The 24,031-nt window shown below is 43.7% G+C and overlaps 1 protein-coding gene across 1 annotated transcript; it reads left to right on the top strand.

The window, feature by feature from the left end:
• Window positions 1–19,355: 19,355 nt before the first annotated feature.
• Window positions 19,356–23,391, top strand: ATP5MC3 (ATP synthase membrane subunit c locus 3). The gene is made up of 5 exons (XM_074967626.1): window positions 19,356–19,432; window positions 19,524–19,624; window positions 20,826–20,903; window positions 21,247–21,440; window positions 23,139–23,391. Exons 2-5 carry the CDS (start codon window positions 19,586–19,588, stop codon window positions 23,251–23,253), a joined length of 426 nt encoding a protein of 141 aa, XP_074823727.1. The 5' UTR covers window positions 19,356–19,432; window positions 19,524–19,585; the 3' UTR covers window positions 23,254–23,391.
• Window positions 23,392–24,031: the final 640 nt, after the last annotated feature.

Below are 24,031 nucleotides of genomic sequence, written 5' to 3'. Positions count from 1 at the left end.
GTGTGAATGTACTCAGACTTAGAGAGGTTTGATAGATTAACTCAGTGAAGTTGTAGCTTTTCTCCCATTTTAAACAAGTGAACGGAGAGGAAGGATGCTTGTGTGGTTAAGACAATGGACTGGTATACTGGAGATCTGGGATCACTGCCTGGCTCTACCACAGACATGCTGTGTGACCCTGGGCAAGTCACTTAATCTCAGTTCCTATCTTCAAAATATCTTGTGTCTTTAGACTGTAAATTCTTTGGGGCAGGGACTGTCTTTTATCAGGTGTTTGTACAGCACCTAGTACAGAGAGGCTCTGCTCCAAATTCAGGCCTCTACGCATTACCTGAGTATAAACAAGAAGAAAAAGTCTTTGCCATCATTCAGTGCCTCTGCTGTCTGGCCTGGACTGTACCCCAAGAGAACATGTGCAATAAGAAGATAATGTGGGGAAAATAGTCAACTGAACCTCAAAATTTTGCTTTCAGTTCACATTTTGAGCAAAAAGTTTAGTTTAGTTCTTATCTGTTCTTAACTAATTCTCCCATCTCTAATTAAAACTCAACTGAAAATCCTTGGATGGAACAATTCCTTTTGTTTCCTTGTGAGTTGGACAGTGGTCAAAGTGAGTGGGAGTTCGTAGTAGCTGAGCTCCAGAGCATTTTTTTCAGCAGGAGATGAGAACCAGCACTCCTAGTGTATTAAAAAAAAACCAAATAGAATTCAGACTCATAATCCATCTAGTCCAGTATCCTGCCTCCACAGTGGCCAGCACCAGATGCTTTGGAGGAAGGAACAAGAAGCTCCCCAAAAGGCAGCTGTAGGCTTATCTATCTCCCCGCCCCGTGAAATCTCATCCTGTTACAGTACTTGGTAGCAAGAGACAAAACAAAACAACTTTAATTTGAAGCTGGAGATCTGGGTTCTATTACTGGCTGTGCCACATACTTCCTGTATTACTCTAGGCAAGACATTTAGGGCCTGAGCCAACGCCCACTGAAGTCAATGGGAATCTTTCCATTGACGTCAATGGGAGCTGGATTAGGCCCTTATCCTCACAATGTCCCAGGCTGTCCATCTCCATCAATGGTATAATAATATTTTACCTATCCCACAAGGGTGTGGTACGGTTTAATTAATTTGCTTGTAAAGCGATTGGAAAGTCTCAGATGAAAGATGTGAAAGGAATATGTAAGTGTGAAATCTTACTGTGAGAGGCACTGCTAAGCAGTTCACATTTAAAGCGTGTTCTGAAGTCAAGTGAACTCATGCTTACAAACTTTAGGTTCTGATTAGTAAGGTTCCTACACATATGTACAAACTTAAGCATGTGAGCAGACCCACTGGCTTCAGTGGGACTACTCATGTGCTCAAGGTTATCCATATGCTTAAGTACCTTGCTGAATGGCAGCCTTACGGATACTCATATGCTGAAGATTAAGGACACGCTTAAATGTTTTGCTGAATCAGGACTTAAAATCCTGATTGCTCATATTCTGTCTGACCATTCATACCATACATGTTCAAGCCCAAGAAGTTCTAAATGCCAGTAGTATTGATTATATGAAATGTCACAGGTGAATAGCAGTACACTTATAACATAAAAACAAGCAAAAAGTCTAAGGGCAAATAGCTCATGATAATTTCCAGGAACCTTCCTCACCTAATAACACACTACTTTTACTTAGCATTAAAATCACAATATGAATTTGCATTTTGAAATAGTTGTGTTGGTGGTCTCTTCATGCTTTCTGAACATCTAACAGTTAGCTAAGCAAACACACGTGACTGATTAAAAGAAGAAAGGGAACTCTTTTTACAGGGACCATTAAACTTTAACTACCATCTGGCAGGGAATGATTAGAAAAGATCAAAATTAAGGCAGTCAACACAAATACTGTGTGGATACCTCAGGGAATTGACATGGATGGAAGACGGTGGACTTGCGGCTATGTTAAGAGACAGACATAGAAGGAAGTGGTGAACACATCCTTTATGGGTGTTTCCCTAATGGTCACATTCATAGCTACAGGAGCAGAAAAAGAGTAGAAATCAGAAACACCTGGGAATAATCAGACACTATCATAAAAAGGAAAGTTAAAGCATTATACAAGAGCCACACCATTTTTGTTTCTCTACAAGTCAGGAAGGAAATGTTTATTGTGGAGGTGTGTTGAATTTGGCAGGTAGTTAATATTCAAATTAGCCTTCTAACTTTAAACTGGAATTTTAAAGGGGGTCTGTGCTATATCTTTTAGATGAATGACCTTAGGGAGCATGGACCTGTGGTTAATCTGACTGAACACCGGATGTCACTATTTATACACACAAATAGTCATTCTGGAGGTATTACATGTATGATTCTTAGAACAATCCGGCCACGACTTTTCCACATTAGTTGAAAGCATCTTGAATTGTCTGTATTCTTGATGTAGCAATCTCAGTGAGCCAGAGCTTCCCCTCTGTGTGTGTATGAACAGGACACTTTTCACAGCAGATCTTCTGCATTGGTGGAAGGGGTGCCACCTATAAGGCCTGGTTTCCTGACCTCTCTCCCTCCAAACACACCCACCCACCATCTGCTGCACTGCACTTTGTGCTATGCCTACTGGGGATGGTAGGGGAGTCCTTGACAGACTCATCAGGATCCCAAATCTGCACCAGCTGCTCCCAAACTGGCTGGATTTCTAGAGTGTAGCCCATATCATCTCCCTCTGCCTTGCCTTTGTGGTTGTTTCTGAACAGCTGCAACACATTCCTGCCACAAGCATTAGAGTTCAAGGAGGGGCAATCATCTACGCAAGACAGCTCATGCCGCCACTGAACTGTGGCAGAGAGGTCCTTTTCCTTTGAATCCCCAAGAGTTATGGGATTGGGAGGCTCTGCCCCTCAGACACCCCAAACTCCACCCCCTTGAAGGGAAGCTTTGCATTAAACTTCATAACACCAATCTCAGAGAGTTTTTCTGCCTTTCTGGCCCCAACTCTTGGGGCAGAGGTTAGCTGATCTCTGAGGAAAACCAAGCACAAGAGTGCTGATGCTAGTCCAGAGAATGCATTTGTATCATTTCTTGCTTGTGTTATCACAGCACTGTGTTAAATATGGAAGGGTTTTAAAAATCTAATTTAGTTTCTTTCACGTTTTAGGGCTTGGGTATTTTTACATTTATTCAATGTGGTCAATCAAACTAGATTTGCCAGTTTCACTTCTGCTCAAGCACTATGCTCTTGTGTTTAAAATTTCAATATCACAGGGAAAAAATTGAATTAAAAATTCATGAAATCTTGCTAGTTATATTAGATTTTATAAATACATGTTTATGTTAAAAAAGAGAGAGAAAAGGTTATTAGGACATTAAATAATTCTGATTCCCCTTGGCTTTTACTGCAGTCAAGAGATAAAAAAATTCACAAAATCATAGCCACGGTAGACATACAGCATATTTTAAGATCAAAAACTACTTTGAATTTAAGTGAAAGTGTAAGAGGAAGTTTGCAGCTTGACAATACTAAAAGTTGTCTTCTGCAGAGAATAATTCAGCAGGGTCCAAATATTGACAACAAAGTTTCTTCTTCTGGCTTGATTCTGTGAGACACTGAGCACCTCCAGCTGAGCCCAGGAAGATCTCTCAGTGGCATGTTGTAGGTAAAACCACTGGCACTGATTTCCATTTTATCATCCTATAGATCCCACCCACCCACCCTCCCCAATTTGTCTATAGGTCTTGTGGATTTTCAGTCTTCGTCTCCCACCCAACCTTACTCAAAGCTGCTCATTGGCTTGCAGTATCAGGTCATTGACTTGAACGTTTAGCTCCTTCCTTCGTGCCTGTTCCTGCTAGATGCTTAGTACCTGCAGCCCCCAATGAAAAGTTTGATTTTCATCCCACTGAAATCAATTGTAAAATTCCCACTGATTGCAACAGGAGCAGGGGCAGGCCACGGGAAGGCAACAGGAGCTGAAGGCATTTGGTTTCTTGTGGACTGAGTTCTAAATGACCTATCATGGACTTCTTTTTCTTCCTAAAAAGCATTTGAAGTCATAAGGCCATACCGTTAACTATTTTATGCTAACACTCTAAAATTCGTGGTCAGGCTGGACTTGTTTCAGCCTTTGGGGCTTTTAGGCTCTGATTCAGCAAAGCTCTTAGGATCAGTTTTTAAAAAAAAGGTATTTAGGTGCCTAAAGTTGCAGATAAGCACCTATGGGGATGTTCGAAAGCACGTAAGGCTGAGACCCTGAAAGGTATTTAGGCACCTAACACTGAAATCAATAGGCGTTAGATACCTAGCCACTTTTGAAAATCACAAAGCGCTTTTTTAGGCACCTAAGCACCTTTAAAAATCTGGCCCTTAAGCTCATGCTTAACTTGAGTGAGACATGAGCACATGCTTACAGTTAAGCTCGCGCTTAAATGCTTTGCTGAAACAGAGCACTAAATATTAACTGAAAATATATCTAGTGTTTTACAGATGTTTGGTTTCAGGTAGTGTATATATACACTTGACTTTTTCCAGGGCAATATTAATGGTAAAGTGCCCTGGAATCTGGGCAACGGGCATGTAGAGCCAAATTCTGGCTGAACTGTGCAGTTGATCATATCTAAAAATCAGTGGCCCTTAGGGGAACTGCATGGTTGGAAATTGTCTGCCCTGACTCTAGCACTCTAACCTACAGAAACCCTGTTCCACCTATCCTTTTGCCTATGGCCACAAAGATGTGCTGCAGAGTTGGGATTACTGATCATCAGGCATTGTGATGCAACTGTATTAATTTACCCACATCCTAAACTATTTCCAGCCCCATTTCATGCATATTTCTGGCAACAGAAGTAATCTGGGCAGGATGGCAGCCACAATATGGCAGCCACATTAACGTTGCTTTATTTATATGCCAGTTGGTGGGGGGATGGGTTACGTCAGTTTCATGGTTCTAGACAGAATTTGGCCAGACATGTTCTGTAAAGAGGTAAAATTGTAGTGTCCTTTCTCCTCAAAATATATTACAGTCTTATGGCAATAGAGGTCCGCCTGACAAAGCGATACAACACTGGTAAGCTTCTGCAGTTTGTGGCTTTGACTTTGATGCAGGAACCTCTCAAGTATGCTCAGAGTATATAAAAGCCTATGGCTGTCTCTTGTTAACAAGGTGCAGAGCTTTTCTTCTCCGCATGCAAAATTCCAAACACAGAGCCAGATTGAAAGAGAAATACAGTAGACATTTGTGATTTTATAATGCCCACAAGCATCTACAGATGTGATCCCATGTAATGAAGCATGTGGCCCTAAACGGGAATTATTTGCAAACAGCAGGATCTCCTGGCAGAAGCGATGACACTTGCTGTGTTATGAAGGCTTCCCCTCTAAAACCATGTTTGGTTAGCACCTATGCCCTGTTGAAATTGGCACAGCAAATTCAGAGTGGGAACAATGCCAGCCTAGCAGATGGGAATGACTGTAGGCATGCCAGAGAACCAGTATGTTCATCAAGTTTGAATATTAGGGACAGATTCCAGTCCAAGAATGTAAAAATGACAGGCTGTACACCGCGTCTGTACCGTAGGTTAAAGGAATATGCTTTCTCTTTTGAGTTACTATAGTGAATTCAGTGCTGAGACCTAGGAGCTTCAGGACTGTAACAAATGCTTTCCACTTATTCAGCACCGTCCACAGCCAGTGATCTCAAAGCAGTTTGCAAATATCAGTGAAGTTAGCTTCATCACCACCCTGTGAGGCACGTAAATATTAACTCATTGTACAGATGAAGAAACTGAGGCATAGCAGCATTAATGGACAGGCTGTGCCCATTTTGGAGGCCAGGATGCAGGACCACAATCCCCAAAGAAAGCTCTGGGAGGATTCTGTCTCCGAAGACAAAATACTTCCCTAGCTCCCTGCCATGCAGGAGGTGTGCATATGCTGTATTATTCCTTTGGATGGTGCAGACTGGGTACCACTGTGCAGCTGTCCAGCTCTTCCTCTCACCTTTGGAGCAGTTTACTCTCCAGAGGCAATAGGAATTAAGGATCTTTATATTCCCATGAGCACAGGACAGCTACTTCCCCCAACCCTTGTGCAGGGGGTATGAAGGCTCTTTTCATCCTTCCAACTTCTTACCACGCACAATCTTGCCCTACGTGACTTGTCCAAGGTCAAATAGGACATCCATGGAACAACCAGGAATAAAAGCCAGGTCTCTCTACTCTCAATTCCGTGCCGTCACCGCAAGACAATATTGCCCTCTAAAAGTAAGAACCTGATGCCACAACCCCACTCTGTACAAAGGCCCACAATTTCAAAAGGGTCTACTAATTAGGGATGCCACCGTTTTGGCCCCCAAAATTCATGGACATGCTTGAAAATTTTGTCCCAATTGTGGCCTAAAGTTTGGCCTCCTATACAGTTCTTTAGAGTTGCAGGCAGGCCTGGGTTCCCCTCCCAGCCACTGGGAAGTGGCACAGGACCTAGAGGTGTAATGGAAGACTGTCTGATGGAACTTTAATACCCTGGAAGGAAGGAGGGGCCAGAAGGTTGAGTCAAGAAGAGGGAGCACTTTGAGTTGCAAAGAAAGAGAGGGACCACAGTGTGAGCAAGTGGTGACTACTACAGCTGCAAGCCAGGATATTCTGAGTATGTTTACATAGGGTTGGTGATCTATGGTGTAGTTGGAAAATTGGAAGAGATGGTTCCAATAACAGGTTTTGGGAAATATGAGATAAAATTCCTGGTGAATTTAAGCTATTACACTTTTCTGTAGTATGGCAAATTTTTAATGGAAAACTCAGGGTCCACATTAAAATGTACTGCATGTTAGCGCACTAATACACTTTTTTTAGGCCCTATTGGAAATCCATCCACTAGGAGACAGTCTGAGGCTATGAGAACTCTTTTTACAAAGGTCTGTTTGAATTAAGCTTGAACAGAGGTCCCAGAGGTAAATAACAACGGCTACTCTGACTCCTCCTAAAAGCAATAACTGAGGCACACGTAAAATATAATATCAGCTGTTATGTCTTAACAGGGACTAAAAGCAACATTTAACAAGTGTTGTGTAATGGCAGGTTTGATGTTGTTAAGATCAAACAGCTAGTGAATGCATTTTTGAAAAACATTCAAGAATGGGTATCATGACATTAACTGCACAATACTCAGGAGACCGTAGGAAGGTTTTACGAACAGATTAAAAGACATGGTGTTTGAGAACAAAGAGCACAATCTGAGTATAGAGGAGCTATAAGATCAACTGAGGAAAAATGGGAAGAAATGTAAACGTTTTATGACAAATATAAAATGCACCTCTGGGTTGCTAATAAGTAAACTTCAGGTTTGTATTAGAAGTCTATGACTGGAACTTAAATTTACCTCCTGCTTTTAACATAGAGGATCAGCAGTAATCTGGGACTCATATCCTCCACAGCCAAGACTCACAATGATTACATTATTATTGCATGGTATTAATGGTCCATATTAGTCAGCCTTCAATGTAAGCTCAGTTATTTAGGGTGATATAAGAAAGCACAGAGTGGTCCCTTTGTCGCCAGCTGAAACTGAGCATTCTCACCAAAGAAGGAAAGCCATGTAAAAGGGATACAACGAACACTAAACATATGATCCCAAAATTGGTAGTGACAGATGTGTTTGAGGTTTTTTATTATCAGAATGACATCTAGTACTTCTAATGGGCTAAATGGATTCTGATGTTCAAGTGAGAATCCAGTTAAAGGATAATAATAATAAGTAGTGTGGTTTAGAGGTTAAGGCAGAGTATTGAGAGAGAGGAGATTTGGGTACTGTTCCCAGTTTTTCCATGGAACTCCTTATATGATCTTCAGCAAATCACTTAGCTCCTCGATTGCTCTATATCTAAAATGCAGTTAATAATACCTGCTTGCAAGGGATATTGGGAGACTTAATTCACTGATATTTGTGATGTGCCTTGAGATCCTCAGAATGAGAATTGCTTAACAGAAGTACAATGTATTAGTTTTTACTACAACAACAGGCAGTTTAATATATAACACTTTCAGGGCTAATATAGCCCTCTCTGATATTTAACTGTTGTTAAAAGAAGCAAAGGGCAGGCTCCCGTGCTGCACATATAGAAAGACCAACACAGACAGGGTTGGCAACTGCTGTAATTTGGAGCATCCAGGAGTTGCTTTAGAGTGCCCTCCCCCTTGTCGATAGGCTGCTCCGCAGCTGGAGGCAGCGGTCAGTCCGGTCTGTCAGAAGCAGTTAGCCCATGCTGCCACTCACACCATCATGGCTTCACTGCTGTTTTTAGTGCATTAGCTTGGTCAAAGCTAGAAACATGTACGCTTGCCCTAAACTGGAAATTACACCTCTACCTGCAATGTAGGTGTGCTTGGGGGACTCTCCTCCTGCCACTGAAATACCCGCTTCAGTCTCCTAGCAAGGCCTCTGTGGCTGAACTGTGCAGTGCCTATACTTGGGGAATTCTACCCTGGCGGGCTGATGAGCTTTTTTGCTGCTGCCACACAGCAGTCTGCAGGGGCTGTAGCAGAGGCGAGAATCCCTCCCAAAAAGCTGGATAGATCTAAGACACCCTGGGCCAAATTCTTCCTGATGTAATACTATACCTTATGATGGAATAACATCCAGATGAATTTATCCCCCTATCTCTAGAGTATGTTTGGAAGCAAAAATTGTGCTTGAAATTGTAAGTCTTGAGCTCAGTATTATTTACTGGTTTCTGCCAGCCATACCAACAGAATCAAAATTTGCATGGAAGATCATTAAACAATATATGGTGTTATTAAAAAGTAATTGTGGGCCTGATCCTTGCACTCCAAAATACCAACTGAGTGCAGAATTGATCCCTAACTTACTAATACAACACATGGGCCAAGTTCTGCCCTCAGGGTGAAATTCATTCCCATGCATGGGGTCAGCACAAGGTCTCTGCACAACTTTAGATCCACGTAAGCCATACTGTGGAGCAATGTTGGGTTTATGCTGTGCATGTCTGTGGGGGACATATCTACTCTCTGCTCTGTGATCCTTAACAGAAATTTGCTGAGATGATCATATCTACTTTATGACGGAAAGTCTGGAATCCCAGGTTTCCAGGCAGCAGGGAACATGCCCTCCATGTGCATGAGGCCCTTACTTCAGAATGGCCCATTCATTGCTTCAGTTTCAATAACCACTTCATAGCTCTGTACTTTGGATCATTTGTGTGAAAGTACTGAAATTTGCATTAAAGAGATGCTGCCAAGACACTGGCTTTATACTGATTCACACTCCTGGAGAGAATTAATATAACAGCACACAGACAAAAAGACAAAGAGAAAAATTCTGATTGGTTTACACAGGGTTTGTTGTTGCTTGTATAGAATCTTCCTTAGTTTATGTTTATGGCTATGCCACATTACAGATCCGTCCATTAACATCTCAGGGCCCTAAAATGGACTGAGGGTTCATAGTGGGAAGAGCAGAGTGAAAGAAAACAGAGATCCTGCTACATCTTTTCCTTGGGCCCAATACATTCCCTTTTCCCTGCTCACTCTGTTATTGCTGCTATGAGTTAAAGCAGCCTGAACTAGCCCCTGCCAGCCATGGGGATTAGAGTGCAGAGCAGGAATATAGCATGTAGCCACGTTTGCCCCCCATATTGTCTCAGCTGAACCCCAGGATCAGGGCTAAGGACTTCAGATGAAGGACCGATAAGCAACATTATCATTACATTACTGTGCAGCTGATGAAAGTGCAAGTGGATCTTGATTTTTTTTTTTTTTGGTAGGGTGTTTTTCTAGTTGCTGACATTGAGCCTGTCTCACCTTTGTGGCACAATAAATATCAACATCAATAGTTCTCGTGAATCTGAAGGAGAATGCGATCAGCAGCTCACTCCTTGGACATAAAAGAGGACAATTCTGAGTACAGCCTCAAAGAGCGAGAGGAGTAGGGTAAAGAAATTAGTATAATGAAACAAGCAACAAGTCCACAGTAGGCTACCACCACCTATGATGCCAAGAAAGACTGAGAAATGCTTCACATTATGTTGACTATAAGGGCTTGTCTACGGGGGTTTTTGAACTGGTTCAAACTGAGTTAATCTGCTTGTAAAACGCTAACACACACAACACAATGCATCACAGTGCATTAACTTTACATTTACCAGGAACGCTGGAGTCCTCATGCAAACTGGACTACACTGGCTGAAAGTTGAATTACTTTGGTCTGTTATTGATGTGCATGCAACAGCTACCTCCAATGGCTATTCCACACAACTTTGTGCTTGACCATTACTAACCTGTCTCTGTGCCTGTGTGCCCTCTTCTGGTGTCAAGTTCCCAGAAGGACGCCTCTCCTGTATAAAAGCTGGCACAGAGCCGGATTATGTCTATTTTCTCCTGGCTTCAAGTGTATCTGCTTTCTTGTGATACTACAGCAATTCTACACCACAAACCCCACAACATGCCTTGTGTTGCTGCTTGGAGCCATACTGAGATCCTGAATCTCACTGCCATTTGGGGAGAAACGTTAGTGCAGGAAGCTCTTGTGGCCAGCCACCATAATAAAGACCTGTTAGTGGAAACTACAAAGCAGATGTCCATGAGATGGCATGACTTGGTTGCCTACCAGATAAAGAGCAAGAAGCTCAGGAGGGTCTACATTAAAATGAAGAATGCAAGGAAAACATTGGGCAGGAGACATGTGACCTGCCTCTCTCATGATGAACTGGACAGGATTTTACACAATTATACAACTACCTGACCCAGATAGTTTGTGGAGCCTGCTGCCAGCTCTGCATCCTCCACCCAAAGATAACAAGCGACACTCATCGGCGGATGAGTGGGACGGGGCCAGAGAAGAGCTGTCTCTGAGCCAAGATCTGTTTGGGATTCAGGACTCTGACACAGACCGGGTTGAAAGCCAACCCAATTCCAATTCCATCCAGCACCCCAGGCCAGGACCAAAGAAAAAGATCCTCTGAAGGGAACTTCAGCATGTAAGTACCTATCTTTACAATTTATTATTTATTATTGTGTTAACTACACTAGCTTCTGCTTCAGGTGAGCCATGGCTGCAGCCATTTTACATGAATGTGAGCTAGAAGCTTTTCTGCATCTCCAGCCTTTGCCTCCCTCTGCCCATACTTTCCACTCAGCCCTCCTATCCATATTCCCAAGATGGCAGCTGTTCTACCTGGCCTCCATTACATGCTACCGCCCTGACCATTGGCCATTCTTAGGCCTACACCACGGAGGGCACACATCCATCTACCCATTTTCCTTTCTTTTTCCCTTTCCTCAGCTGTCCTGCCCAGTGAACCCATTCCCCACCAGCACAATTCACTGCTCCAAAATGGCAGCCAACAACATAGCACTGCTGCAGCCTCTACACCACCCTCTCTGTGGCAGATTCAAATAACAAAAACATTTATTTGCACAAAAATGAATGGTTTATTGAGACAGCGCCTACAGGAAAAGAAGCCTGGTTAGGGTTCATAGTTTACATGAGGTATAAATAAATATTTTATGCATGGTACAGGTACAAAAAATACTGCTCCCCACTGAGATACTGCAACACACATTCTACCATACAGTCATTGCAGGACCCTATCAATATTTCCCTGCACTTTTTCCATGTCTGCAGGGGAGATAAAGCAGAACTTAAGACTGAGAAATTGCTCAGTTTTGGTTCTCACATTATAGGAGATAGCCATGTGGTCCTTTCCCACAGTATAGCTTGCAAGTCCCTTCCAGTCCTGGAGCATGTCTGTGGGGACCATCTTGGTGAATAACTTCATAGCGTATCTCGCTGTTTTGCCCTTGTCTTTTTGAATAAGGCCATTCTCTGCTTCCTAATCTCTTGCCTCAGTATAACATCATCCAGTCAGGACAGCCTAAAGGAGATGTAGAGGGGATTACTATCCAGATAGCCCCTGTTGCCCACCATAACCCCTCCAACACCAATGCACAAAGAAAATTGCAAAGCGGGACTATACGGGAACTATACGGGGAACATAATTTCCCTCCTCCAGCACAGTGGCAAGACAAGACAGCATATACTTTTACACACAAAAATCCCAATGTACCCAGTACCTTCCCCACACTCACCCCATTTACCATGTCTGAGGTGCCCCAAAGATCGGGAAGAATCGCAGGGAGTTAAAGTCACAAGTACTTATTAAAGAAATGCTATCATGGTCTGTCTAGATGCATACACCCATAGCCACAGCACCTGCAATGGCCAGACAATCAAGGACAGGGCCTTTACCAGTGGCAGAGGGCCTGGCCAACGTGACAGGGCTGGGGGACAAAAAAGGAAGACTCGGGATGAGATGTTTTCAGAACGCATCACAGAGTCCCTTAAAAAAATCCAAAATTGGATGAGAGGTAGAGCACTATTTGAGGACCCAGAGAGAGAAGAAAAAGAACTCTCATAAAAGATTGTGGCAGTGGCTGAGGACAGAATGGGAGTCACCAGGAAAAACATTGCCATAGCCAAAGAGTACATGCAAAAGGGCAGGGAGATGCAGAGGCAGCTCATGGAGGCTACATTAAGCCAAAAATAAGACATGCTCCTGTTTGGACAGCAGGCACTGCAGACCTGTGCACCTGGACCCCGCCATGTTCTTCAGCTCCTTGACAATACAAGCTAGTGGGACCACTCCTCCCTACTGTACTTACACAGACATTCTCCTCACACAGTCAACCTCTGGGCACAGAGAATATTTACAGTAGGGAGACCAGCACTTTTGAGCCCTCCTGACAAGTTTGAGGCATGCTATTCCACCCCAGTAGCCCTGCAAACAAGATGAGGAGGAGCAAAGATCTATACTCACCTCTGATTTTAACCGTCCTCTGACTTAATGTTCTGCCCTGAACTTTCAGTTTTGGCTGCACTGTTGTTGCTTAATGGTTTTTCCACAGTTGGGGGTTGGTAGCTTGGTTTGTTGGTTTGTTTCAAGTAACAATTGTTTTGATAATAAAGTTTTAATTGAACCTATATTTGTTACATTACCGTTTGTTGTCTCATAATAAAAACAGTTTAAAATCCATCCATTTTAACTCCTCACTAAATAGAAGCCAGAAATCCCTTTACATAAAGGAAAAATCATGGAGTTTAAAAAAAAATAGGCAAGGTCCCACTTCCACCATCCATAAACTATACCACAATGACACATTATAGCTTACAATGACACACCTTGCCCCTCACCCCAACAGGCTAACAGTTGGATGAACAGCTGCGCATTTTCAGGCGTGAGAGTCAAAATAAGAACAATAGGCATCCCTAACAATATTCCACTGGGTGTTTCCGTTTTCTATAGGTTACCTTGCTGGCTGCACCTCTGCCTCCCACCCATCAGTAAGGGTTTCTCCCTGGGTCTCACAGAATACAACATGCTACTATAATGGTGAACTCCTTTTTCTCTGCTGCTTCCAACCTATTCCACAAACAGCACCCTTTCCTCATCAAATGGCCAAATGCACACTCCACAACCATTCTGCAACTGCTGACTCATAGTTTAAAAGTTCCTTCCTTCTGTCCATGCAACCTGCGAAAGGCTTAATTTAACCAGGGAAGCAGGAGATAAGCTGGGTATCCCAGAATAACTAGAGAAACCTCACTCCATTAATGTCCATAGTGTTATGCTGGGGGTAAACAGTCCTTTCTCCATTAATGCAAATACACTTGAGTTACGAAAGATCACAGCATCAGGTCTCTTCTGGACTGTCCTGCATTTATATTTGTAATCTTGCCATAGTTGTCAACCAGCTCTTGGAGCACCGTTGCAAAATTGACCTTTCTGTTTATAAATTCTGTACCCTGGTGTGGGGGGGCAAATGATAGGCACGTGGGTTCCATTAATTACGCCGATAAATTTTGGGAACCCCATGCTTGCAAAGCCATCAATTTCCTGAGCATTACCCAGCTTTATAACCCAGTGCAATAGTACCTTTTCCATAGCATCATGCACTGCACGACAATGGCCTCAACATTTGACCGCTCCATGCCAAACTGGTTGGCCATGAAATAGTAGCATTTTGGAGTGGCCAGCTTCCAAGTGTCAGTGGCAACCTGCTTCTTCACATTTATGGGGAAAGTGCATGTTGGTATGCTGCTGCAGCTCCAGGGTCAGCCCAAAAAAGGTAGTGTGACAGATCCCCAGGGTACAACCTGGAACTGTGGGACTGCTGAGCCCCCTTAACTCTCTAGCCTGGGCTGTCTCTCAATGCTGTGCTAGTGACAAGCAGTAAACCCCTCCAGGTGCTGTGATCACTCAGCCAACAACATGCAGGGACACACCTAGCTAAGTTCCATGAATGCTCTGTAAGCCACTCATGAACCATACACAGAGAAACACCAGCAAATCCCCCCAGCCTTGGGCCCCAGAAACGTACCATCTAACACTGCTCAAGAGCTTCTCTTGAGCAATGCAAGCTCATTAATTAGTTCGCCACTTTGTCAAAGGACAGTAGATCTGCACCAACCTTTGTGATTTGAGCAGATTCCCCAAGCACTTTAGACAAACTCACCAGTCAGGATAAAACGTTAAAATAAGTTTATTAACTACAGAAAAATAGATTTTAAATTATTATAAGTGGTAGTGTAGCGGGGTAGACACCCAATCCTGCCTTGAGAGGCTTAGAACAGCCCAGGAGAGAGCTGTGGCTGGGGCAAGTAGCCCAGGCTGAGTAGGGAAGTAGGGTCAGCTGGGGCCATGCCCCAATTAGGGCTCAGCTGGCCTAATAAGTAGGCAGTGAGCTAGGAGCTGACACTCAGTCAGTTGTCTTTGGAGAGGGAGGGACCTGGTTGTAGGGAGCAGAAAGTACCTTGGTTGGTGCAGGGCTGGGGCAAGGCTAAGTGAGCTGGGGCGCTCTGGCCTGGAAAAATCCCAGGCTGTGGCCTAGTAGAAGGCCAGGCAGGTACTAGGGTTGCAGAGGGGCAGCCCATGGGTAGGCCGAGGCAGCAGATCCAAGACCCTCCTTGCCAGTGATGAGTGGCTTTTACACTGCAGTCTACCCTGATACAAGGAGCTAGTTGGTGACTGACAGTAGCCTTACACTGAGACAAGGTGGGGGGATCTTGAGACAGTGGGTGTACTGTCAGGGGGCAGCCATCCAAGAGACAAGGGGCACCAAGTCTGGGAGGGATGCGGGGCCAGCGGTGAGGCAGATCACTGGCCTGCAGAGGGTGCTATGGAGTCTGGTGAGCTAATTCCCAATGAAGACCAGCAGGAGGTGCCGCAGGGGTGAGTCCACACACTTACAGGTAGGCATAAAGGACAGAAATGGTTACCCTAAGAAACAAAAGTAAAATCAGTGTCTAAATTCTAAACTTTATCAGACTAAACAAGATTTTAATCAAACTGCTTTTCTCACCCAACTGGATGTTGTGGGCAGGTTACAGTTGTTAATACACAGGCTGAATTCCCTTCTCAGCCTGGAACCAATCTCCCCAGTTCAAAGTTTTTGTCTTTTCAGCATTCTTGTTGCCTTTGGGGTAGGTGGAGGAGGAGAGAAGCCTGGGGCTGATGTCAGTCTCCTATTTATACTGCCCCAATCCATGTGCATGGAAAGATACTGTCCCAAACATGGAGGAGTCAGGGGTCACATGTTCTATGTATCCTGCTGAGACACTGGGCCTCCATTGTCTATGTGCTTCAGGAGGGACCACTGGGAGGGTGGATTTTCATTAATGGGCCATCAACATGTGGCTGGCTAGTCCTAATGTAACTCTGTCTTAGGGTTGGTAGTTGCTCCTTTGTTGACACCAAAAGGCCACCTATGGGCATCTCCCAGACTCACAACATATTTCAGTAACAAACACATAGCTAACTTCATATACAATGGTAATCCATACAATTCAGCAGCATTGTAATGGTCAACAGATTGTGACTTCTCAAATAATACCTCACAAGGCATACTTTGTACAAAACATATAATCATATAACAGTGGTGAATGTGGGGGTACAGGGTATCACAGGTAGCCCTTTCCATCCTGAAATTTTTACCACTGCTGGTCATCCCAGGTCCACAGAACAATCCTTTCCCACCAATCTAGGCTGGTCTCCCAAGCCCAGAAATGGCTCTGCTCTGTGTAGCTGATCCAGGAACAGCTCCTCTAGTACCAACTTCTTCCTTTCTCTCATCCCACTTTCCCCATCACTGAATCTCCTAGTGCTGCTGGAGAAGCTGCCACATTATACATGCAGTGGGTAGTCTCCAAAGCTGAATTTGTCCAGCTCTGAGTGCTGAAATACACCCCAAGCAGCCTCTATGTATGCATGGCTCCCACTACAGTGGAGCAGAGCATTGTTGGGTCTAGGCTGGCCAACAGCAATTCAAAAATGGTGCTAGCCTGCCCAGAAATTAATGGGGTGGAGATAAAGGATTTTTCAAAAATTTGAAGTCACCTGGCTTCCCACAACTCACAGTGAAAAGAATCCCAAGATGTGCACTAGTTGACAGCGCTGTGCAGAGCGGTCACAATGGAGCACTCTGGGATAGCTCCCGGAGGCCAATACTGTCGAATTGCGTCCACGCTACCCCAAATTCGACCTGGTAAGGCCGATTTCAGGCTAATCCCCTTGTCAGGGGTGGAGTAAAGAAATCAATTTTAAGAGTCCTTTAGGTCGGCAAAAAGGGCTTTGTCGTGTGGACGGGTGCAGGGTTAAATCGATTTAATACTACTAAATTCGACCTCTACTCCTAGTGTAGGCCAGGGCTATGAAGCAAAGGACAATAGGATATCTTCTAGGAACATAACACCCTCAGTTCACAAGCCGTCTCCATGTGTATGCATGATGCAAAGTGAAAAGTGGAACAGGCATTGCAAGGGCATGCTAGTGGTGCAGCTTGCGTACAGGGCTTTACCAGACATGCAGCAGAAAGCTTCATATACTCCCCACATGTAGACAAGTCCTAATTCTCAATCTGGTGCCTTCATTGAGGACCTGGGAATAAAAAATCTATCACTGAGCAAAACATGCACGCTCTCTGGCTCCCTTTCTCTTTCTGTATGTACAGCAGTGGTGGGAATCATTAGTAGCAAAGAAAATATTTAAGCATTTTCCAAACATTTCATAATTTGGATTACACAAGATAAAATGTGCATTAGGGATTAATTTTTCTTATTGGCTTATGCAAAATTTGAAATGTTCTGGAAAAAGTGTGTTTTTCCAATTTTGGCAGCATTAGTAAAGAACATTGATATGTCAATCTGAAAACTGTTATCCCAAAAAAACTAAGCTAAAAAAACCTCAAAGTTATTAAAGTACTAGAAATGGAAATCATTGTGGCACTGAAGAGGGATAACTAAAACATAGAGCTTTATAATCATATTCTTGGTGTAACTAAATTTTCTCTCAAAAGGAATTTTACTTACTAAGGGCTTGATCCTGCAAACCCTTACTTAAGTGAGTACTGCCATTGACTAGTCACATAAGTAGGGTTTTGTCAGTTCAGGCCCAAAGTCCTGCCGCATTAGGCTCAAATCTTGTAATGAGCTCCACAGGGACAGCCCCTGTTGCGCCTGGAGGGGTCCGATTGATTTCAGTGGGACTCTGCACACAGGCAAGGGTTTGCTCATGCAGAGCTCACTGCAAGAATAAGGCCTCGCTGCTACCAATGCTAGAACTCTTTTCTTCCACACTACTACATTAGTAAAAATGTCACCACTTAACTATTCAGAAAAACAAACAAAAGCTTTAAGACAGAACCTTCCTCTAGGTCACCTGGTGTGTTTTATGTCTGATTTGTGGTGCTTGACCTTTTATAATGCAAGATGATTGGGGAAGTGATCATTCTTCTGTGTCTTGTACACTGATGGGTACACCAATGTCCATTACAAAATAATTAATTTGTTGCTTAATAGATTTTTAAGGTCAGAAGTAACCATTAGATCTAGTCTGACCTCTTGTATAACATAGGCCATTGTATTTCACCTGGCTCTCCCTGTCTGAGCTCAATAACTTGTGTCTGACTAATGTATAGCTTCTAGTAAAGCATCCCGCCTTAATTTGAAGACAAGAGGTGGGGAAACAACCACTTCCTTTGGTAGTTTGTTCCAATGGTTAATCACTTTCACTGTTAAAAATGATGCCTTATTTCTAATTTAAATTTATCAAGCTTTAACTTCCAGCCTTTGTTTCTTGCTATGCCTTTCTCCACTAAATTAAAGAGCCCTTTAGTACCTGGTATTTTCTCCCCAGAATGATACTTTTACATAAGCTAAACAGTTGGAGCTCTTTAAGTCTTTCACTGTATTTTTTGCAACCCTCGGATCATTTGTGTGGTTCTTTTCTGCATCCTCTCATTTTTTCAGCATATTTTTTAAAATGGAAACACCAGCACTGTATGCAGTATTCCAGAACTGGTCTCACTAAGGTGGTGTAGGGAGGTGATTTTACCTCCGTTCTCCTCTGTTTATATATCCCAGGATCACATTAGCCCTTTTGACCACAACATTACATTGGGAGCTTATGCTGAGCTACTTGTCCAATATGACTCCTAAATCCTTTTCAGCATTACTGCTTTCCAGTCCCTCATTTGGTTGGTATGGTCCTGCATTCTTTGTTCCTAGATTATCATAGTTAAGTACTAACAAGCAACTTCAATTTTTTCTTGGAAGTCTTAGTTCTGGTCTTTGCATTTATTTTGCATTAATGTTTTAACTAGGGTAAAACTTCTCCACTATTTTAGGGATGCCCTTTACTTGAGATGTAACTCCCAGTATCAAGTCAACATACTCTTGTCCTGCATGTCAACAACAATAATGCAAAGACCAAGCCCTGTAATTTGGGGCTATGGCATAAAACATTGCAGGGAGCTGTCCCATAAGAATAATGGTTGTGGTTCCTTGGCAGCATTTTCACTATGAAAGAAAGTGAGCACAAAAACTGATCCAAAACTTTTTGGACCAATAAAAGGGGCAGCACTGCTGTGACGTGTGAAAGCAGTGGAAACAAAGGCGGTGACACTGGAAATGATTTCTCAAAGGAAGTACCAGAGGCCTAGCGCCCAGGAGCCCCGCCAGGAGCCCAGGCGGGGCGGCTAGGAAACACTGTAGGCTCTTCGGGGCAGGGACCAGCTCCCAGTGCGGCTTTGGCGCCTGCCCATGCTTGCTTGGCCCTCAGGCCCGGCTCCGCGGCTCCTCGGAGGGATTTCCGTGCCGAACGGCCCTGGCACGACGCTAGGAAGGCGAGCGCGGGAAGAAAGCGGGACTCGGAGCCGCAAAGCCCCAAACAGGGCGCGCGCCAGCTGAGCGTGCGCGGCGGACGCTAGGCCGCGGGAGGCTGCGCTCGGCGCGGCTCAGTCCCGCCCCCTGCGGCGGGACCAATAAAGTTGCTACAAAGTGACCTTGGGCTGCAGCGTTTTCCTCCCCCCCCCCCCCCACATCCGGGCGCTCCTCGCCCCTGCCGCGCCTGCGCACCCCGCCCCATTCAGTCCGCTCGACCTCTGCCGCTGCAGCCGGTAAGTGTGGGGGGAGCCGGGGACGGTCGCCCCATCTGCCCCCATCTACCTCGCGGCGCCCCGGCCCTAACCGCGCTTGCTCTCTCCGCAGAGAGGCGGATTCCAGCGCCGAGGAGGCCCCGGGGACACAGCGCCAGCCCGCAGCCCTCTGCCATGTTCGCCTGCGTGAAGCTCGCCTCCTCCCCGGCCCTGGTGAGTGCCGCCGGCTGCGCCGCCGCTGCGGCTCGGGACAGCTCCCGCGCGGCCCCCTCCAGGCTGCTGGCTTCAGGTCCCAGCTCCGGGAGGTAGGGGGCGGCTGTGAGGCTGCAGCGGGGGCTTCCCCAGTGCCAGGAGTGAGCTGCCGCCGTGGCCTGGCTCCCCCGGCCCCTTGCTGTCGGTCAAGGCCCTTCTCTGCAGCCTCGGGCTCCGCGGTGAGGAGCGGGATCTGGGGGGAGAGAAGCGATCCCCCCGCCCCGAGGGCTGGGCGCTGCTCGTGAGGCCTGGCGCTTGCTGCAGGTCAAAGTCCAGCTTATCGCTTCCGCTGTGCAGGAGCGAGACCCTCCGCCCCTGCCGGGATCACTCGGCGCAGCCGGCGCCCTCCCCGTTCTGCCGCGGACACGGGCCGGTACGAGTCACCGTGACCTTAGAGCGGTGGGAGCCCAAGGACACCAGCAGGCCGCGCTGGAGAGAGGGTTCATTCATTCCTCCCTTGCTAGATTTAATTTTGGGTGTTGTCTCTCAAAAGTTACCAATTCCTTCTTACAGAGTAGCTAAGGATTTTTAAGTGCATTGCAGTGGATTTTTATTACTGCTGAAAAACTCAAGTTTCTACTTTATTCTTCTTAGCTCTGAAACATGAGGGCAGTTACCCTTTCAAAATGAGATCTGAATTATTCTTGCAGTCTTCTGTATTTCACTGTTCAGCTATAGCATGATACTCACAAATAAGCAAGTCAGAAGCACTTGTTTTGATATAAACAAATGGGTAGCAACTTGATTAGTCTCGGGTTACAAATGTTCAGTGTCTTGCTTTCATTTCAATTTCTAAAATGTGTTATCCCACCCTTTAAGTGTGATTTATCTAATAGCAATAAAAACATTATTTGCTCTCAGTATTACAGTGCTGTTTAGCAATGGCTCCAAATAATGGATTAGCATGAACATTGACATAAAGAACCCATTCCAGAAAAGGGGACTGTGAATTAGGGAATCAGGTGATAAATGAAAGCTTTCTTCTTATCTTGCATTGACATTGCTAGATTTGTCAATGTCCACTGCCTTGATCTTAAGATGAAAGACTTAGTGACTAGCAAAGTCCTTGATCTTATTAAAAAAAAAAATCACTATTAAAAGCCAGTGCAGTTATGTAGAAATATGTTTGTGGTCAAATACGTCACTTTATTTTCTCTTACAGATCCGTGCAGGATCAAGAGTCTTGTACAGACCAATTTCTGCATCAGTGTTGTCTAAGCCAGAGGTCAGGACTGGAGAGGTACCTTATAAACTAAACTCTGTAGCTTCCTAAACTTTCTGGTGAGCCCAAGTGTTCTCATCCTAGTTTTCAAATGTACTTTACTAACTAAAATATTGACTGTATGACAGATCCGTAAAGGTCATCTAATACATTTTCTCCCATCAAAGCTACAGTCCTTTATGTTCTGCAAGTAACATACAGAAGTCTAAACTTCCAGTCACAGACTCTAGTAAACTCTTTAACCAGTCTGGTTTACTGTATTTGTAATAGAAGAATGGTAGAATAACTCAAAACTTCAAAATAGCTTTGGAAGATCTCAGTTTGTCTCTGTATTTAAATGCTTTTCATGTTTGTTTCTCAGGGCAGCTCAACACTTAATGGAGCCCGGAATGCTGTCTCCCAAGTAGCACTTAGAGAGTTCCAGACTAGTGCTGTCAGCAGGGATATTGACACTGCTGCCAAATTTATTGGTGCTGGCGCTGCCACAGTAGGAGTGGCTGGTTCTGGTGCTGGTATCGGAACAGTCTTTGGTAGTCTAATCATTGGTTATGCCAGGTAATCCTTTTTTTAATATCACTTAAGTTGCATGCAAACCTATTTAATGATGATCTTGAATATATATTGGTAGCAAAGTCTTGATAAACTTCCACTAAAACAGTTAGTGTGTAGAGTTGAAGTAAAGCCCCTCGAATAATTCTTCTAACATGTCAAGCTGTTAGAATATTAGGTAATGGCACACCAGGCACAAGTGCTGAATTTCTAATATTCCAGATTTCAGTATATGCAAACCTTACGTGACTTCTTAGGGCAAACCAACTACAGCTAAATCGGTGTTTCATGTTTAGTTCTTCAGTACTAGCTTCAACTCTGAGACTCCAAAACCTATCCTAGACTGAATATAGCTTAACAATATTTTGTAGGTGACAATCCTACATTAATAGAGGGACAAACTGGATGGTGGATGTTAATATTTAACTTGAGATCCTGTGCCTCTTTTAACCCAATTATCAGGATTGTTCTTAAGAAGTAAGGTTGATTACAGGGCTGTAGCAAGAACCTTTTACTTAATGTTGTGCCAAATGCAGCTTTATACAGTTACTGCAGTAACTACTTCCATGGCAACCAATTTCAGACAAGTGATTCCACTGTTGGAGCTTGAGAAGGGGAAACACCTTTAAAGAGGGAGATCTTAGTTCACTGTGTTCATAATTTTGTTTCCCCTATTTCATTTGTTTAATTCCCATACAGTAGTATCTCGAATCTTACTACTGAGCAGACAGCAACTGGCACAGGCATGAAATTACTTAACTAGCTGTAGAGTTCCTGCTTTCTCTTCTCCCCTCCCGCCCCCCCACCCCCAACAAAAATATATTTAAACACCTTAACTTGTTTCCATTTATGAACACTCTTACAAAGTATCAACTTGGCATTAAATGCCTGGTTTTATTTCCCATTCAGGAAACAAAAATATGCTTCTAACCAAACTAGTTACTTTATCTCTTGAAACGACAAAAAAAATGACTGTTTCAAATTGACATTTGTGCTTGCGTGGTTTTTTTTGTTTGTTTTTTTTTTTGGTGGGATGAAGAGGGGCAGGGAGGCAAGTGTTACAAGTTACTAATCCATAATTACTTTCTATTCTCTTCTTTCCTCCCACACTTCCTCAAGGATACTCAGTTGCAGTTTTAGGGGGCTGGCAAGCCATCTAAGGCAGAAATAGTTGAGTATTATGGGTTATCTGTAAGCCACCTAAATATTACAAGGGTGTTCAGAATAATTCTGGATGTATAACAAACTCAGGCCTCCAGGAATACTCAGTTGTGTGCATTGCACACCAGTGGAATTAACCAGAGAAATCTTAGGCTGGTAGGTAATTACTGCATATGAACTCTCTCCATGTAGATATCTCTGTCTACCAAGGCTCTTTTGGTTTTGCACTTGTATAGACAGGGCCTTCATGTTTGTAATCTTGTGCTTGTGTAAAATGCCATACCCAAACATGGGTATATTAATATGCAGTGTACACAATTTAAATCCAGTCTTAACTTATTTAGAAGTCACGATTGTATGGTTAACTCTGTTAACGTTTGTGTGGGTTTACTGTGTGTTTTCCCTGCTATTAGCAGGGAATCTGTAGCATGAAAGTAATTTAAAATCCTTAACTGGCTCTGTCAGATGCATCAAACTAAATTAGCGTAAATTCTTAATTTGTATGTATATAAAACAATCTTATACCTGCACGTTCTCTTCTAGAAATCCCTCTCTGAAGCAGCAGCTGTTTTCATATGCTATCCTGGGATTCGCCCTGTCTGAAGCTATGGGTCTCTTTTGTCTGATGGTTGCTTTCTTGATCCTGTTTGCAATGTGAAGAGATCTGCTGCTCGTAATGTTAGCATTAGTAAACTACAAATGTAATTGTATGTATTTTACTGAGGCTCCCAAAATGTTGGTGTCGTGGAAATGAACATTATTTCCAAAGTCATTTCATTAAAGATAATAACTTTAACTGTCTGGCTGTGGCCTTCATTTATTAATTTGAACACTGTCTATTGGGTATGATTTTTTGGGGGGGAAGGATATTAGTTAATGTGAAAAACTGTAAATGGGGGCCTATGCTGACCTGCAGTCACCACAAATTTCTCCTGATCCCAGTGAATTCACATGGAGTATAGGACCCTGTAACCATAACTTCAAACAGAATGCCATGAAGTTTGAAATGCACATTAAAGGCTTTCTCTATGTAGTTATTGCATATATCGTGTCAATTTTAATTTGAAGTTTGATGCATTTGTCATCTTTCTGGTTAAAGACCCCTAAAATAACCTGTCTAAGGCTATTGGTGACCTTAGGTATATGAAATACTAATGACTTTTGAAATAACATTCAGAACCACAATTAAACTTTTAGACCTACCTTCCTCTACTAAAACCATTTTGTTTCCTGTTCCCATGTTCAATTCCAATACTGCTGAACTTGATGATGTGTTCCATAGCACCTTTCATCTAAGGATCAAAATTGGGGTAGTCAATAGGAAGATAAAATCTGGACTGTCAGACTGTTTCTGAACAGACCCTGAAATGTTTGTTTACCTATTTTCTCTGGCATCTGGACTTTGACTGTACCTTGACCAAGACATTTGGACCTTG

The sequence above is a fragment of the Natator depressus genome, chromosome 11 (genome assembly GCF_965152275.1).
Source record: "Natator depressus isolate rNatDep1 chromosome 11, rNatDep2.hap1, whole genome shotgun sequence".
NCBI classification, from domain to species: domain Eukaryota; kingdom Metazoa; phylum Chordata; order Testudines; family Cheloniidae; genus Natator; species Natator depressus.
Note: the sequence above shows the minus strand (reverse complement) of the source record. Positions and strands in the feature narration are given on the sequence as shown.

What these genes read in the sequence shown, in the direction of transcription:
- ATP5MC3 (XM_074967626.1), top strand. Translation starts at nt 19,586, where the DNA reads ATGTTCGCCTGCGTGAAGCTCGCCTCCTCCCCGGCCCTG. An exon ending in TCGCCTCCTCCCCGGCCCTG is followed by an intron (nt 19,625 to 20,825) that starts GTGAGTGCCGCC and finishes TTTCTCTTACAG; the next exon opens with ATCCGTGCAGGATCAAGAGT. An exon ending in CTAATCATTGGTTATGCCAG is followed by an intron (nt 21,441 to 23,138) that starts GTAATCCTTTTT and finishes GTTCTCTTCTAG; the next exon opens with AAATCCCTCTCTGAAGCAGC.